Source organism: Vigna unguiculata, chromosome 1 (genome assembly GCF_037176805.1).
Source record: "Vigna unguiculata cultivar grain cowpea cultivar isolate G323 ecotype 2 chromosome 1, ASM3717680v1, whole genome shotgun sequence".
NCBI lineage: Eukaryota > Viridiplantae > Streptophyta > Magnoliopsida > Fabales > Fabaceae > Vigna > Vigna unguiculata.
This window is the reverse complement of record NC_140792.1, coordinates 38,028,139-38,043,957: the sequence shown is the minus strand read 5'-3', so window position 1 is coordinate 38,043,957 and position 15,819 is coordinate 38,028,139. Positions and strand designations below refer to the sequence as shown.

General features: G+C 34.2%; 1 protein-coding gene and 2 pseudogenes across 1 annotated transcript; 1 reads left to right on the top strand and 2 right to left on the bottom strand.

Moving 5' to 3' along the window:
* Positions 1-50: 50 nt before the first annotated feature.
* LOC114172446 (protein ANTAGONIST OF LIKE HETEROCHROMATIN PROTEIN 1-like) lies at positions 51-1,930 on the bottom strand. Its single transcript, XM_028056923.2, has 2 exons — positions 1,554-1,930; positions 51-1,223 (listed from the first exon to the last, which is right to left on the bottom strand). The coding sequence occupies exons 1-2, from the start codon at positions 1,699-1,701 to the stop codon at positions 187-189; spliced, it is 1,185 nt and encodes a 394-aa protein (XP_027912724.1). The 5' UTR covers positions 1,702-1,930; the 3' UTR covers positions 51-186.
* Positions 1,931-7,905: 5,975 nt separating this feature from the next.
* LOC146888963 (uncharacterized) lies at positions 7,906-9,039 on the top strand (annotated as a pseudogene).
* A 2,822-nt stretch (positions 9,040-11,861) lies between these two features.
* On the bottom strand, positions 11,862-15,199 carry LOC114172683 (elongation factor Tu, mitochondrial-like; annotated as a pseudogene).
* Positions 15,200-15,819: the final 620 nt, after the last annotated feature.

Here is a 15,819-nt window from a genome sequence, read left to right as displayed (position 1 = left end):
TCAGCAACATATATTTCGAGAATAATTAACATTAAACAAAATCAAGGGGATAAATCACAATTCCCAACCAAAGGGGAGAGAAAACTCAGTTTCTTAATTTCAAAGACAGAATGCCGCGGTCAAAAGTCAAATTGTAGATCAGATGTACAAAGGTAACATCAGAAGTATCATGAACATCTAAGTACATTATTGCTGTAAATGCTTGGCCAAAATATCTCGCATGGTCCTCCCCAAAGGGTCAACTTGCTTGCAATGCTGTTCTTGATATCCAGAATCATGATGACCAGACAAGGCAACGTCTGGTTGAAAGGAGTCTCCACAGTCAATGATTATGTTATGGAGCAAACAGCATGTCAAGATAATGCTGGGCAATTTCCTCTTATCAGGTCTCCACATAACCTTACTCAGGATTCTCCAACTTCCCTTTAACAACGAGAATGCCTTCACAGCAAGAACCTTTCCAGCTCCATGTTTCTGATTGAATGTAGACTGTGAAACTGATATGGCATTAGCTCCATTAGTTTCATAAGGAGTCATGAGCCATTGAAGAAGAGGATAACTGCACCCACCAACCACATATTCTCTTATAACATCTCCAGCCAAAGCTTTCACACTTCCGTTTAAACGCTCACCATTCTCTGATAGCTTGAAAAATGCTGAACACTTCAACAATCTGGAAAATGACATGCCACCAGGCAAACCAGTCATAATGTCAATAAATCTCATTTCATGATCCACAATTCCCTGCAACAACATGCTGTAGTTCTTCTCCTGATCACACCAGTCATCTGAGGTTTGGACAGCCGGAAGGGTCATCATGATGTGTGTTGCATCAATGGCTCCACAGCAATTAGGCAACCCATAGGATGCTTCAAAACCACGCTTGATTTCCTGTATTCTATTGAAATCTGGCCAATTGAGGTGATGTTTAGCACGTTCCTCAAGTGCCTCTATGAATCTCCAAGTCACCTGAGACACTGTTGATTGCCCAACCCCAAAGGCAGCTCCAACTGAGACTTGAGACTCACCAGATGCCAACCTTCTAAGGGCAATTGCAACCTGCTTCTCAACACTCAGAAGCCTTCCCTCTATGTTGATGAGCCCTGATGGAGGCCTTGATATGAGATCCTCCCTCACAAGGGAACATATGTATTCAAAAGAACTCTTTGAAACCCTGAAGAAATACTTAAACCCTTCTGCCTCATCAATAGGTACAGAGTATCCTGCACATTTCATCAAGCATACCCATTCAAATAAAAAAAATTTCAAATCAAATCAATCATATCCGTAACACCACCCAAAACAGCTAAGCAATTTGAATGAGATCACCACCTCAAACAATGGGATGTGGGAAGAAAACCCACGCGTGGAAACCCCCTTATTTCTTTACCAACAAGACATAAACAACAAAATTGTTGACAATTGATCAGGTGATAACACTAGAGAAAAACATGCATGACTTTGAAGGGTTTCATTCCAGAACAACATCAATGATAAACCATTAAAGTTCGAAACTTTGAAGGGGAATGGAATTATGGGAAAGGAGAAGATACCTGGGGTAGTAGAATTCTTGTGCCAGAAAGAGTCCCACCAATCGGTCTCACTGGTTCTGGGCTCAACAGGTACAAGACTCACCTGTTTGTGTTTTTTGAACTTCTTAGTCTTCTTTTTGGTCTTGGATTTTTTCTGGAAGGGTGCCATTGAACATTAACAACAGGACGAATAATTCACTGTTTCAAGTGACAGGAGAACCTTACTTAGAAGTGTGGAGGAGGATTATTTGGTGAGATAGAAGAAGTGGAGAGTACAGAGAGTGAAGTGAAACTGAAAGTTACTCGGAAGCGTACACGCTATCTTTGTCTTCGGTACTTAATTTTGTTGTCCAATTCAAGATTTTATATTTCTTAAAAATGGCAACTTTGGGCTTCTATACCCAGAAGAACAAAACCCTTTCAAAATTTGGACAAATTAATTGAAAATCTTCTTTGTAAATTTCCTTTCCATAGCGAACAAGCACATTTCATACTTTTTCAATGAATTAAAAATAAAACACAGTTGTCATACTAAGTTCTGACCATGACCAAGACCAAGGAATTTTTATAGTAAAAAAAAAAAAAGCTCTTTTACTTAGTTTTTAGAGGAATCCAATAAAGGGGATATTCTGAAAAATATAATATAGAGAATTATTTTCTCAAACACATAGAAGATACACAAAAGGTATCAATAGCAAGATCTTTATTGACAAGTGGAGGAGGGTACCAACTATAAAAAGAAAAAAATTGGTGTCAAATATGTATTTAGATGGTCATGTTTTCAAGAGTTATAGCATATGTAATCTATAATAATATTTAAAAGAGATTCTTTTATACATCATCTTTTTCAAAAATTATTTTTTAATTTAATTACTTTCTCTAGCAATAAATCATATAATTGCTTGTCATCACCTCATTCAATTTTTCTTCTTTAATATCTTTTAAATCGAACAATAAAAAAGAAAAACTGAAATATATTTTAAATAATGTATCGTTTTATAACATTTTAATTACAATATCTGATAATAATGATTCAAATTATCTTTTAAATTTTTTAAAATGTAAATACCAAGATGCTGATAGCCTGTGTATTTTTATAAATAGTAATAAAACATGGACAAATATATTGTGCATGAGTCATATTTTCTTTTTTGTGGAAAAAGATGGAGCAAGGAGAGTGGAATGACATAATCGGCCCTTTGGGCCTTAAGCCCACTTCTTTGTTACGTCACGACAAAATGGACTGGGAGTTTAGAGGATAAAGCCTTATGTGGTAAAAACACAAGAGGGATATTGTATCTATATAAATATTGAATGTAAAGTTATTTCTAATCAATAATATATATTAAAATGTAACATTATTTCTAATCAATAATAGAAGGTGATTGTTGTTACATTTAAAATCTTATTATTAGAGTCAACACAAATTAACAAAACTATGACACTTACAAGGGACTTCAATGTTATGCAAGACCAAAAGAGTGCGATTCCATATCGTTGCAATGGTGATTCCTCTCTTCTTCTCTTCAGGAGCCTTGTCAATTTCATCAAAGGCCACAGCCTTAGCCTTCCCTTCATCCGCAAGCACCTGATCAAACCTAATTGAGTAATAAACACCAAAACATCCACCTCAACACACATTTAAACAAAGAGTGAATCAAGACCTTGGTGATTGCCACAGTTAGCGTGGTCTTCCCGTGATCCACGTGTCCAATAGTTCCGACATTAACGTGAGGCTTCCTGCAAAGTCAAACAATAAGATGAACAAAACAAGTAAAAGACATACTAATAACGATTACTGTTACTTGTATATTTTAAATTTTGCGACGAAAAAGAGAAAGCGAGAGTGTTACGTTCTGGTGAAAGTTGCCATGGATCTCCACCATGGATTGGAATTGAAAGAATAGAAGGAGGTGGAGGTGGAGTCACTGGGAGTAGAGAGAGGAGAACGAGATACGGAAGAGTGGATTTGAGAGGCTAAGGGGAAGAGGCGGCGAGAAGTGGAAGAGGAGTGTCTGAGAAGAAGAGTGGCCATTGAAGAAGTGATGAGGAGAATGAAAATCCCTAACTATGGAGTGCAGAGGCGAGGGTTTTAGGAGAAGGAAGACAAAAGCGAAGAGCAGTGAGTGCGAAAAGCGAGGGTTTTAGAATGGGCGCCCGACACCGACCCGTCATATTCGTGCGGCCCAATTCGAGCACTCTCATAATGTTTCGGAGCACATACATACTTCTTTTTTTCTGTTACAAATGTTTTTTTCTTCTTGCTCCGACAGAAAATATTTGAAGTGATTTTTATCTTATTGACTTAATTTAAAGTTTTAGATAAATGAATTAATTCGTGTCTGGTTTAACTTATTTAGTTAAATGGTATCTTTTGGTAAATTTTAGGTATATTTTATGAGAAATAATTATGTTCGAGGTAGAAAAAATTATATATTAGGACAGGGTTATTCTGGTTCAAAAACTGACCATTTTTCTCTTTATTTTATTTTTTTTATGAAAATGCATTAACTTGTGATAAGTATAAATAAAATGAATAAATAAATTAAAAGATAATTTATGTAATATAGGTTTTACTTGTTTGTTTAGTATAGATGCTTTATATTCAACTTTTTTCATTTTGAGTCAACTCTAATTTTCTTTTCTTATTTTTTAAACGAATGTATAGATAGGAGTTTTATACTTTTAGTCGGTATTTCCTCTTTTGAATTTTTAAACGAATGTATATAATTGTTTCTTTGCTTAAAATCATTTGCTTTTGTCGATGAAATCATATAAAATAGTTACGTATTGTTGCTCTTTTGTAAGCAATAAAATATTTTCGATTTTAATGTTGTGATACTTTTCAATTAAATTTGTTTTTTAAGAAACTTTTAAAGGACAATGTTCTCTTTGCATCTTTTACTCCTTATCAATCTTTATTAGTATACTTTGACTTCAATTGAAGGGAGCCTAATGGTTGATTGGATGATTCAATTTCTATTTTAAACTCTCCATTGGTTGATGGAAATATCATGGTGAAAGAAAAAAGAAAAATTTAATGATGGGAAGTTGCTTGATGATGGACAATCTCTATCTTGTACTTCTAAGATTTAGTTTTAGACATGTTCCTACAAAACTTAAGTGCTCATATTTTTGCACTATTATTTTGGTAGACTTCAAGATTTAATAATTTATAATATTTTTGTTGATGTTAATTTTTATTGTATATTTTCTTATCATACATATTAATATGTATGATACAAAAAATATGTAATAAATATCAATATCAACAAAAATATTATAAGTTATTAAATTACAAATTAAAACTTGATATAATGTATCAACTTATATTGAACTATGGATTATTTATAATATTATATATTAGAAAAAATGGTTAAAATTGAATTCGGATATATATATATATATATATATATATATATATATATATATATATATATATATATTAATAAATAAATAAAGGTTAAAGCTTCTAACTAGAACCTTGATCATGCAAAAAATTGTGTTAGGTGTACAAACATATTTAATATTTATTTTATATAACTTAAATCTATATTTACCTGTATTTTTCTATTATATTTTCTTTTTTCCCTTTTAATTTACAAAATTATTATCTCGTTTTAATATGATTTTTATTTTATATGATGGTGAAAATAACTATTCTTATTTTTGTTTTTTGTGTATAGCTTTTTGTTCTCGATTCATTTGAACATATACTTTGCTGGTTGGATTTGTTATTTTGAGCCAATTCCTTCGAGAAATTGACTTTCATACGAATCTTTGAAAACATGAAACAAATTAAAAGTAGAAAACAATTTATAAAATGTAATAGTTTTGCTTCGTATTGTTAATCACTTTGACTATACATTTAAATTTAGCACGACAGTGAATTGAAATTAATATTATCATTTTTAAAAACACTTTATGAACAATATTGATATAGTACAATTCGGTTAAAATAGTATAGTCCAAATTAAAATTAATATAGTTTGATTCAAAAGTGTAATTAGAAAAAAGGTTTGGTTCATAACAGTTGGTTCATATCGTTGTTCAGTTCACTAAATTCAGTTTAGTTTGTTAGAATAAAAGACAATTCAATTCAATTTGTTTGAATAAAATTAACGAAAATTTGTATGAATTAAATATAAAATATGTGACAATAATACTGACTTTGTATGTGGTAATGACACTTGCTTGACATATGACACTGCCATGTGTCATAATGTTGACTTGGATGTGAACAATTTTTTAAAATTTTTTAAAAAATTTAAAAAATAAAAAAAATAACGAAATGACACATGATTGTCGTTGTTCACTTTTGGTTAACAATTTAAATGTCGTCACAAAAAATAATCAAATTGATCATAATTTATACAAATTAATATTTTTTTAACTTAAAAAAATAAAATGATATTTTAACACATAAAAAAAGTCACATCAGATTATAAGAGAAAATTGTCAAAATATCATTGTCCTTCATAAAAATATGACCAAATCGAAGAAAGAGAAACGAAACTTGGGACAAATGATGTCTTTAAGAATACAAAAAATAATATTCTCTTCCCCCGACCTCTTCACCTTTTATCTACAACTTCCCTCTTTTCTTCAGAATTTGCTCATTCCTCATGCTCATTGGAAGGTGTTGCGCTTTCCTATCACACAAAGGTGTTGTCTTCTTCCGGTGAAGTGTGGGCTGGCTTACGTTTGTGTGATGTCCGAAATTACCCATATCCTCGATTAATCCGGTTGGGCTGAATCCAGCCAAACCCGAATGTTGCTTAGCTCTAGGTGCAGAGCTGAACTTAGGGTTTTGTTGTTTGTTCCTTGGTCTTCTATCAATCCAACACATTTGATCCTTGCATAAACTTGGAAAGCTTAATAATTTAGGAGACAAACATGCTAGTTTATGAAAGCATAAATACAATGTAGGCATACACAAACTTAAACATAAAACATAAACCACAAAAGTGACTAACTCCTAATAAAGCAAATATTATTAAAAAAGTAAAACACCCATGTCACATCATAAAAATAAATAATTATAAATATATTTAAATAATGGTTTAACACATCTCAAGACATCTAATGCATCATCAATATTCTTTGGACAACAATATAAATAATATTAACTACTAAGAATATTTTGTTGTAACGACTAAACATTGATAATGAAGTATGTCAAACAACAAACCCATCTTATTCATCTTTGGATTGATTTATCATCAACCAAAACAAAACCTTCTAATTATCACATTTTACCATCACATGTATGTAATCTGGCCAAAATATTAATTTTCTTTTGGAACAACCAATATTCGCATGATATACATAAACACTAATGTTTAACATTTTTCACTAACTATGATCATTAACTGCAAAAAGTATTAAACTTGAATATTTTGTTAACTTCTTGATTTAATTTACTCACAAAAAATATTAAACTACCAAAACATTGAATATTTTATTTATACTGAAACTAAATATTTATAGGTATTTATTTTAATACAAAAATTTTATCAGGTTTTTATCTTCTCCCAAGCGCATGAACTAACCCCTAAACGGAATCTCTGCCGGCACACTTTAGAGCAAACCACAGCCATTGACGGCCAAAAAAAGGGCCTGGAAAATCAAATTGCCGCTTGCGAAGCCGCCGTCCCGAACCAGATCGCCGCCGTCGCGAGCCACCTACGCGAACACAACCAGATCGGTGTTGCGAGCCACCTACGCTGCGACGAAACCAGAGCCAGCAGATGTCTCGCGAAACCAGGCTGCCACGATGAACCACCACACGTTGACGAAGCCACGCGTTGCAGAACCACTGCGAATCAGATCGACGACGAGGGCACTTTCTGACGCGAAATCCCCATCACTGCGGCGCCGGCCACCACGCAGCCACCTGCGATGAAAAAAGCTGCCCGGAGAAGACGCGAAACCAGACGCGAACACACCTACATTGCGAGAATCCTCCACCTCCGTTCCAAACAGAACCGCAGGCCACCGTGACAGAAATCGAAGTCGATTGCGCCAATGCGACAGCCACCACGGTACCTGCAAAAAACCAGACCAGACAGACCCCCGCGAAGCAACCCACCGTCGACGAGAACGCAACTTCAAGAAAGGGTTCAGTCTTCTTCATCGTGATTTGGCCGTGCTCAATGAAGAAGAAGGGTTTGAAATCCAAGCGAGAGACGAAAGGTTAAAGAAATTAGGGATTTAGGGTTCTTCGAAACCCTTGAGAATCAGATTTGGGGATTATCTTGATTAGGGCTGCCAACGTTTGGTGACTTCAAATTCGAAATAGAAAACCTAAAAAATACGTTGTTTTTTGGTTGATTCTAAACAAAGCATTCATTCATCTACGATCACAGAACTAATGCAGTCTCTCAAGTCACACCATGCTGTTTCATCTTCTCTTTTCAATCAATTCTCTTATCAGTCTATGACATTCTTCCTATCTTTCTCAACCAAAAGTCGTTGCCTACACTTCAACGAAACCACTTCAATAATTGATTACCTGAATTCCGACTTGCAGTTCTCCAGAACCCAATCCCTTTATGTCTCCAAACGTGTTTCAGGGTGCAGATTCCCTCAAAACCCCTTATCAGTGCTCACTTTCTTCAAACAAATAGGCTTTTCCCAAAGCCAGATTCTCTCCCTGATTCGTTAAAGACCCCAGATACAGTTTACAAACGTTGAGAAAATCTTGAGACCCAAAATTCAGCTCTTTCAGATGTCTGGATTCCAGGGTTACGAGTTATGCAGCTTCATTTCAAAGAATCCCTCCATTTTGAGTCATAGCTTGAAGAAAACATTGGTCCCCTCAGTTGAAGCTATTAGGAAAATTGTCTACGACCAGAAAGATTTTGTTCTTGTTTTGCACAGATGTGGCTGGATACTCCCAAAGTACAAAAGAATTATGGAGAATGTCGTCTTCTTGGAGAGTTGTGGCATTCTTGGGACTCATCTTTCATTGCTACTCAAACTTCATCCAAGGCTTTTCGTTGCACAGCGGTCTACTATTGAAAACAATGTTTCTCGAGCTGTAGACTTGGGTTTCCGTGAAAATTCAAGAATGCTTGTCCATGCAATTCATACATTAAGTTGTTTGAGCGATAAAACATTTGAGAGAAAGTTGAAACTAATTAATTGTTTTGGTTTTTGGAAGGATGAGGGCCTGCAAATGTTCAAGAGAACCCCGACTTTGTTTAGAACATCAGAGAAGAAGTTGAAAGTTGGAATGAAATTCTTCTTGCATACAGTTATGCTGCCCAAGTCAGTCCTTATTCACCAGCCTAAGATTTTAATGTACAACATGGAGGATCGCATGCTTCCTCGATATAAAGTCTTCCAACTGTTGAAATCAAAAAATCTCTGCAAGAAAGTCCCCAGTTATATTCATGTGTTGTGCTTGTCTGAGGAGATGTTCTTGGACAAGTATATATCACAGTTCAGAGAAAATGCAGAGGAGTTATTAGTAGCATACAAGGGTCATTATCTGGAGGCATAACCATACCTTCAATTCTGTTTTTTCACTCTTCCACAGGGTTCTAATACTGAAATTATTTAGATAGTGTTGTGCATAACCATGGAATGTCTCACTGTAGTAATGAAGATGGCTCGTTTATTGTATCTGTTTATTGATTATGCATCTTTCTTTCCCATGGTAATTTGGTGGTCATAAGAACCTTGGAAGATCCACACGAAAATAGGCAATCCACTTTGACTGCTCCTTTAAAGAGGTATGCAGAGTATATTTTTCTTGATCTTGTTGACTTGTTCCCCAACTGGGATATGCTCCAACGTTGAATTGTAAAATTAGCCTGTATTCATCTTCCAGCACCCTTGTTTAGCTTTTAAATCGTTGAGCATTAATTAGACTGTTTCTATGTTGTGAATTATGTAAGTTAATTTGATTAGTCAAATTTGTATGTGCGTAAGTAGGATTGATATCGAGTTTCCTTTTACTCCCTTCCACCTTCTACTATTAAGAGAGAAAAAATCAAGAAGAACGTGGGTTGCATTAGTAAATCTTAGGTGGTACTTGAAAGTTGAAACCATTGAGACATTATTATGCTGCTTTATTGTCAACGTTTAAGACTGCTTTTTTTTAATGGCTTTTCAATGAGGGACTAAAGGTATGCATCACTGCTTTCACTTGTTTATCACTGGAATATATTTGGTAGTATTTGAACTAAGCTAAAAAATGCCAAAATATAATCCCTTCAACTGCAGCTGCAACAAATCTTCTTACAATCTCTTTCCCTTACAAGATGGACCATTCTTTGCTGTGACAGTTTCATCTTGTCACCTTGCAGTGGCCCTCCAGCCCCGTCTTATGATTTCCTGACTCAACAGCTAAACCTGAAAACAATCAAAGAAGAGTTCATATTTTGTATATTAATTCTGATGCATTATCTTTGAAGGTCCGGCTCATGATATTTTGTATCACTCTTCTGCAGGGTTGTTATATTATAATAGATAAATATTACAATAGACAACATATGTGTATAAGGACACACATTAAAAGAAATAATTATCTATTTATTTTAAAAATCAAATAATTTTAAAAATAATCTTTAGAAATACATACCGTGGGTTAAATCGATTCAATATAGAATTCGAGCATTTTAGAGATTTGTATGAAGATTTTAAATTTAAAAAACTAATAATACTATTTACGAACTAAAATAATAATTTATTAGATATTAAAGGTTAGAGTTGAAATATATTTTTATTTTTACGGTAAATCAGTTTAATAATAAATCAAATGAATAAAATAATTATTCAGAGAAGTAATACTTTAAACATAATATATTCTTTAATAATTTATTAAATGACCAACTAATTATAAATTCTAAAATTATAAATTTAATATAATAATAAAACAAAAAAAAATATTACTTCTCTAAATATAGGGAGCCCATTAACTATAATACAGTAACATTCGCAAGAATTTTTTTTTCTTCTAGTCTCTAAAATACGCCATTTCAAAGTATAGTTTATTGTTAACTCTACTTGGTTACATAGTGAACTAATTTTCAAGTCTTTTATTAATGGTGGTAAATTCAAAACCCCATTACCATTATGAAAAAGCAGATAAGTTCTTGCATGTGATTGTTAGGTGTAATAAAGTAGTTTCGAACCTTAGTGTAGTCAAAGTTCTCTCTAATAACAACCGTCCCACCTTAAAAAAACACTTACGGGAATCATAAAAGCTGGTTCAGTATTTTGAATTTGAGTCAAAATAACTGGTTCTAGAAGTGTCAAGTTTGGTACATAATGGTTTGTTTTCTAAAAGATGGTGTTAGTGACATAAATCAGCGGTGGAACCGGGAAGAGTAAATGGTATAAGAAAGAAGAAATCTTTGGCGTGAGTTGAAAATTAGAACTTTGTTTCTTTCGAGCTGCATGACTTGGACTCGCTTTCCCCCCCTCTCTTTCTGTCTTTTGTGAAAGAACATGACAACGTTAAACTATCCATTAACTGAGATAAATGTGGAAGCAATACTCAACCAGCAACGTTAGATTGAGATAAATTTAACTACGGTTGATACACTACACCATGAACATGCAAAAATAAAATTCCAGAAACATATTTGTTTTAATGTTTGGTATGGTAGGAGCCACTTACATTCTGGCTCTCTGATCGTAATTTAAAATTCAACAAGTGCGATGAGTTGTTTAATTTCCACATAAAGACACACGAATAATAATTACCCATAACCACATAAGCATCTTATATATATGGGAATGATGTGATTCTTGCAAGCTGCAACTGAAACTTTTGTTTATTTCGCCAATTCTGAAGAAGGGTCCTCTTGGAATCTGATACCATCTAGCTGCTCCATGGAAAACTCTCATGTTTGTGAGGGTGGGAGAGGAAGATACTGATTTTTGATGAAAGAGATAAATGTTTATGTTTATTTTTTTTGCTTTTTATTATGATAATAACAAATAATTAAAACAGCAGTATACAATACTAACCATAGAATTATCAAGTACTTAAGGAAAATCTCTTCCTTTTATTTTATTTCCTTGAGAAGATTAGGACTAAGCCGTCAACTTTGGCCATGGTTCAATGTTACTGTATATACATCAGTACTTGGTTGTTTTGGAGTTTGACACCATTATATTCCGTGGAAAATTAGAAAAAGCTCTTCTTAATTGCTGTTCAGAATCTTAACTGGATAGCTCCTACGAAAAACAATTAGTCCTCATACACATACCTATTCAAAACATGTCACTATTTCTTTCTTATTTTAGTTCATAATCTTCCATTTACACCCTCATAACACACTATAAAACAAGTTACACCAACTCAACTTATAATCATTTGAGCTTAACCAAGTTTGTCGAGAAACCATATACCTTGCATCGAACACTTTTCAAACCAACCTGCATCATGGAACAGGAACTCATCATGTTCAAAGGTTCATGGAAAGGCAACAAGAGTTGCTTCAAGTGAAGCTGGATATGATCCAAGGATGAGGTGGCGTGCTGCTAATCCAGCAGTAGAGACCACACGCGCTTGGAAGGGACAACATGGTCGTGCGGCGAACTCAGATAACACCTCACTTGATAACGATGAAACTTTCAACAGTTTCATTCGACGTGCCAAGGGTAAACTTAGAACCGTGTCCCACATCGGTCGGGAGCAGAGCAACGTTACACCTGTACCACTACGAGATGATGACGAGGCTAATGCTAGGGATAACCTAAACGACCAGTTTTCGAATTTTATCAAGAGTTTGAAGAAGAAGTTGAGAAGTACATCAAGCATGAGGAAGTATGGTTCCTTCAACAGACGGTGACCATTGATAAACCAGGGAACCTCAAAGAGAGTGATTTGACATGTGGGTCCATCCAATATTCTGTTATATATACTGCATGAAAATAAGATCCTAAGCCATGCAAGCATTATTATACTTTACATTTTTTTCTATTTCAAACACAGTAAATGTGAAATGTTTATTTGGGGGGAATAATTTCGACTGGTTTATTGTTTGTTTGTAAGAAATTAATATACATTGATGTTTTGTCTTTAATGAAAGGTTTCTGATTAATCTGTAGTGTTTTTATTGAAAGAATAATTAATGTTAGTTTATTAACAGGAAGGATCAGAAGGCAGCTATATATAGGAAATGACTCAATGAACATACATACCTGCATTAGACCTAACACCTCTACTTCTTCACCGACTTTAATGACGCCTTGTTCAACACGGCTAGTGGCAACTGTTCCACGTCCCTTCATCACAAATGAAAAATATAAAGCAGCTGAAATGATGGAAACCATTGCCCCCATATTTATTTATGTCCATACAATCCAATATATGTAATGAAACAAATGCAGATTTTGAGAGAACTAAGTGTTGAAAATAGAAATTTTGATATTCTCTTTAAGGGAAAAAAAACAATTATATGAGACAACAGTTTTTAAAGCACTATGTTAAGATTTAAATTTCCACTGCGTCATATCATTACAAAGAGCAAGGCCGTAACAAATGCTACCTCCTTTCCTTTTTTATTCTTCAAAAACCCTAGACCGAATTAAGAATTTGAAATTTAAGATTTTGAAATTTTATCCTTCACCTAACTAGAGATTTAGAAGAACAAGAAAGAATTTGTTAAAGTGACCACAGTTACAAAGATGACCGGTATTATAAACATCTATTCCACATATGCTCCAGTGTTCATAATCCCATCTGCTTATGATGTTAAGCACATCAATAATTGCTGTAGTTTGAGTGAACTGAAGGAGCATATAAGGAATTTAAAGCAATTTTAACGTAAACAGAATAGTAATAAATAGTACTTCTTAAACAGTGTCGTTACCTAAACGGTGTTTATACTGGAGCATATGGAAAGTGATAGAACATGATAAAAACACAAGACTTACATTACAAATTGTAATAATTTTATAACTGAGGCCATCTTTACTTCAATGAATCTGCTTTCTTCAAAAATTAACCCAAAAAATAAAGTTCAGGTCCTTTTACCTGAATTGAGAACACATCTTCAATTGGCATTAGGAAGGGCTTGTCAAGTTGGCGAACAGGGTCAGGAATGTATGCATCTACAACATCCATTAATTTTAGAATGGCCTGTCTTCCAATCTCGTCATTTGTACCCTGTAAAGCAGACAACGCTGAACCTCTAATGATCGGGATTTCATCCCCAGGGAACTTGTAGAAGCTCACTAGCTCTGCAAAAAACATTATCATAAAAACACATTTTAGCAAACACAAAGATTACAGAAACTTAAGCAGGTTTATTCATTTTCTGAGCATGGACAAGAGAAGAGAAGCCTTAGAGAAACACCCTACCACGTAACTCCATTTCTACAAGCTCTAACAACTCTGGATCATCAACAGCATCAACTTTATTTAGAAAGCAAACAAGAGATGGCACACCAACCTGCATAATACATTTAAAGATAAAATATGTCAATCTAGAAGTAAGGAGAAAGGTGTAGACGTTCTAGGTATATATATACAAACCACATCAGTAGAATACCTACATGGCGAGCAAGAAGAATGTGCTCCTTGGTTTGAGGCATTGGTCCATCAGGTGCAGATACAACAAGTATACCACCATCCATCTGGGCAGCTCCCGTAATCATATTCTGAAAAAAAAAAATAGACAATTATAAAGCATACAGTGAACAAAATAGGAATCTGACAAATGCAGCTGTTGCCAATATACAGTGTAATCAATACCTATAAAATATATTTTGTTACAAACTAATCTACTTCCAAATTCCTAGCATAAATTTTCCATCTCATTTTGAAAAGAAGGTCAGGCTACACAAGCACCAAAATATGCTAAATTCCACAATTAACTATTATACAAGGTAAAATTGCTTAAATTTGTTCGCCACAACTTAGCCACCCAGCTTCCATTAGGCAATTCATAACTCCAATAAAAAAAACATTCTTAGAGAAACTAAACCAAATTCGAAAGCTTACTTTAACATAATCCGCGTGTCCAGGGCAGTCCACATGCGCATAATGTCATTTTGCAGTCTCATACTCCACATGAGCCTGAAAACCGAAATATAGAGCAAGCATACATATCAACAGAAAACAACACAATCAATTGCAAGACCAAAAGAGTGTGATTCCATACCGTTGCAATGGTGATTCCTCTCTTCTTCTCTTCAGGAGCCTTGTCAATTTCATCAAAGGCCACAGCCTTAGCCTTCCCTTCATCCGCAAGCACCTGATCAAACCTAATTGAGTAATAAACACCAAAACATCCACCTCAACACACATTTAAACAAAGAGTGAATCAAGACCTTGGTGATTGCCACAGTTAGCGTGGTCTTCCCATGATCCACGTGTCCAATAGTTCCGACATTAACGTGAGGCTTCCTGCAAAGTCAAACAATAAGATGAACAAAACAAGTAAAAGACATACTAATAACGATTACTGTTACTTGTATATTTTAAATTTTGCGACGAAAAAGAGAAAGCAAAAGTGTTACGTTCTGGTGAAAGTTGCCATGGATCTCCACCATGGATTGGAATTGAAAGAATAGAAGGAGGTGGAAGTGGAGTCATTGGGAGTAGAGAGAGGAGAACGAGATACGAAAGAGTGGATTTGAGAGGCTAAGGGGAAGAGGCGGCGAGAAATGGAAGAGGAGTGTCTGAGAAGAAGAGTGGCCATTGAAGAAGTGATGAGGAGAATGAAAATCCCTAACTATGGAGTACAGAGGCGAGGGTTTTAGGAGAAGGAAGACAAAAGCGAAGAGCAGTGAGTGCGAAGAGCGAGGGTTTTAGAATGGGCGCCCGACACCGACCCGTCATATTCGTGCGGCCCAATTCGAGCACTCTCATAATGTTTCGGAGCACATACATACTTCTTTTTTTCTGTTACAAATGTTTTTTTCTTCTTGCTCCGACAGAAAATATTTGAAGTGATTTTTATCTTATTGACTTAATTTAAAGTTTTAGATAAATGAATTAATTCGTGTCTGGTTTAACTTATTTAGTTAAATGGTATCTTTTGGTAAATTTTAGGTATATTTTATGAGAAATAATTATGTTCGAGGTAGAAAAAATTATATATTAGGATAGGGTTATTCTGGTTCAAAAACTGACCATTTTTCTCTTTATTTTATTTTTTTTATGAAAATGCATTAACTTGTGATAAGTATAAATAAAATGAATAAATAAATTAAAAGATAATTTATGTAATATAGGTTTTACTTGTTTGTTTAGTATAGATGCTTTATATTCAACTTTTTTCATTTTGAGTCAACTCTAATTTTCTTTTCTTATTTTTTA

Coding starts and splice junctions, on each gene's coding strand:
- LOC114172446 (XM_028056923.2), bottom strand. CDS start 1,701: ATGGCACCCTTCCAGAAAAAATCCAAGACCAAAAAGAAGACTAAGAAG. Junction 1,224..1,553: donor CAAGAATTCTACTACCCCAG/GTATCTTCTCCT, acceptor TGAAATGTGCAG/GATACTCTGTACCTATTGAT.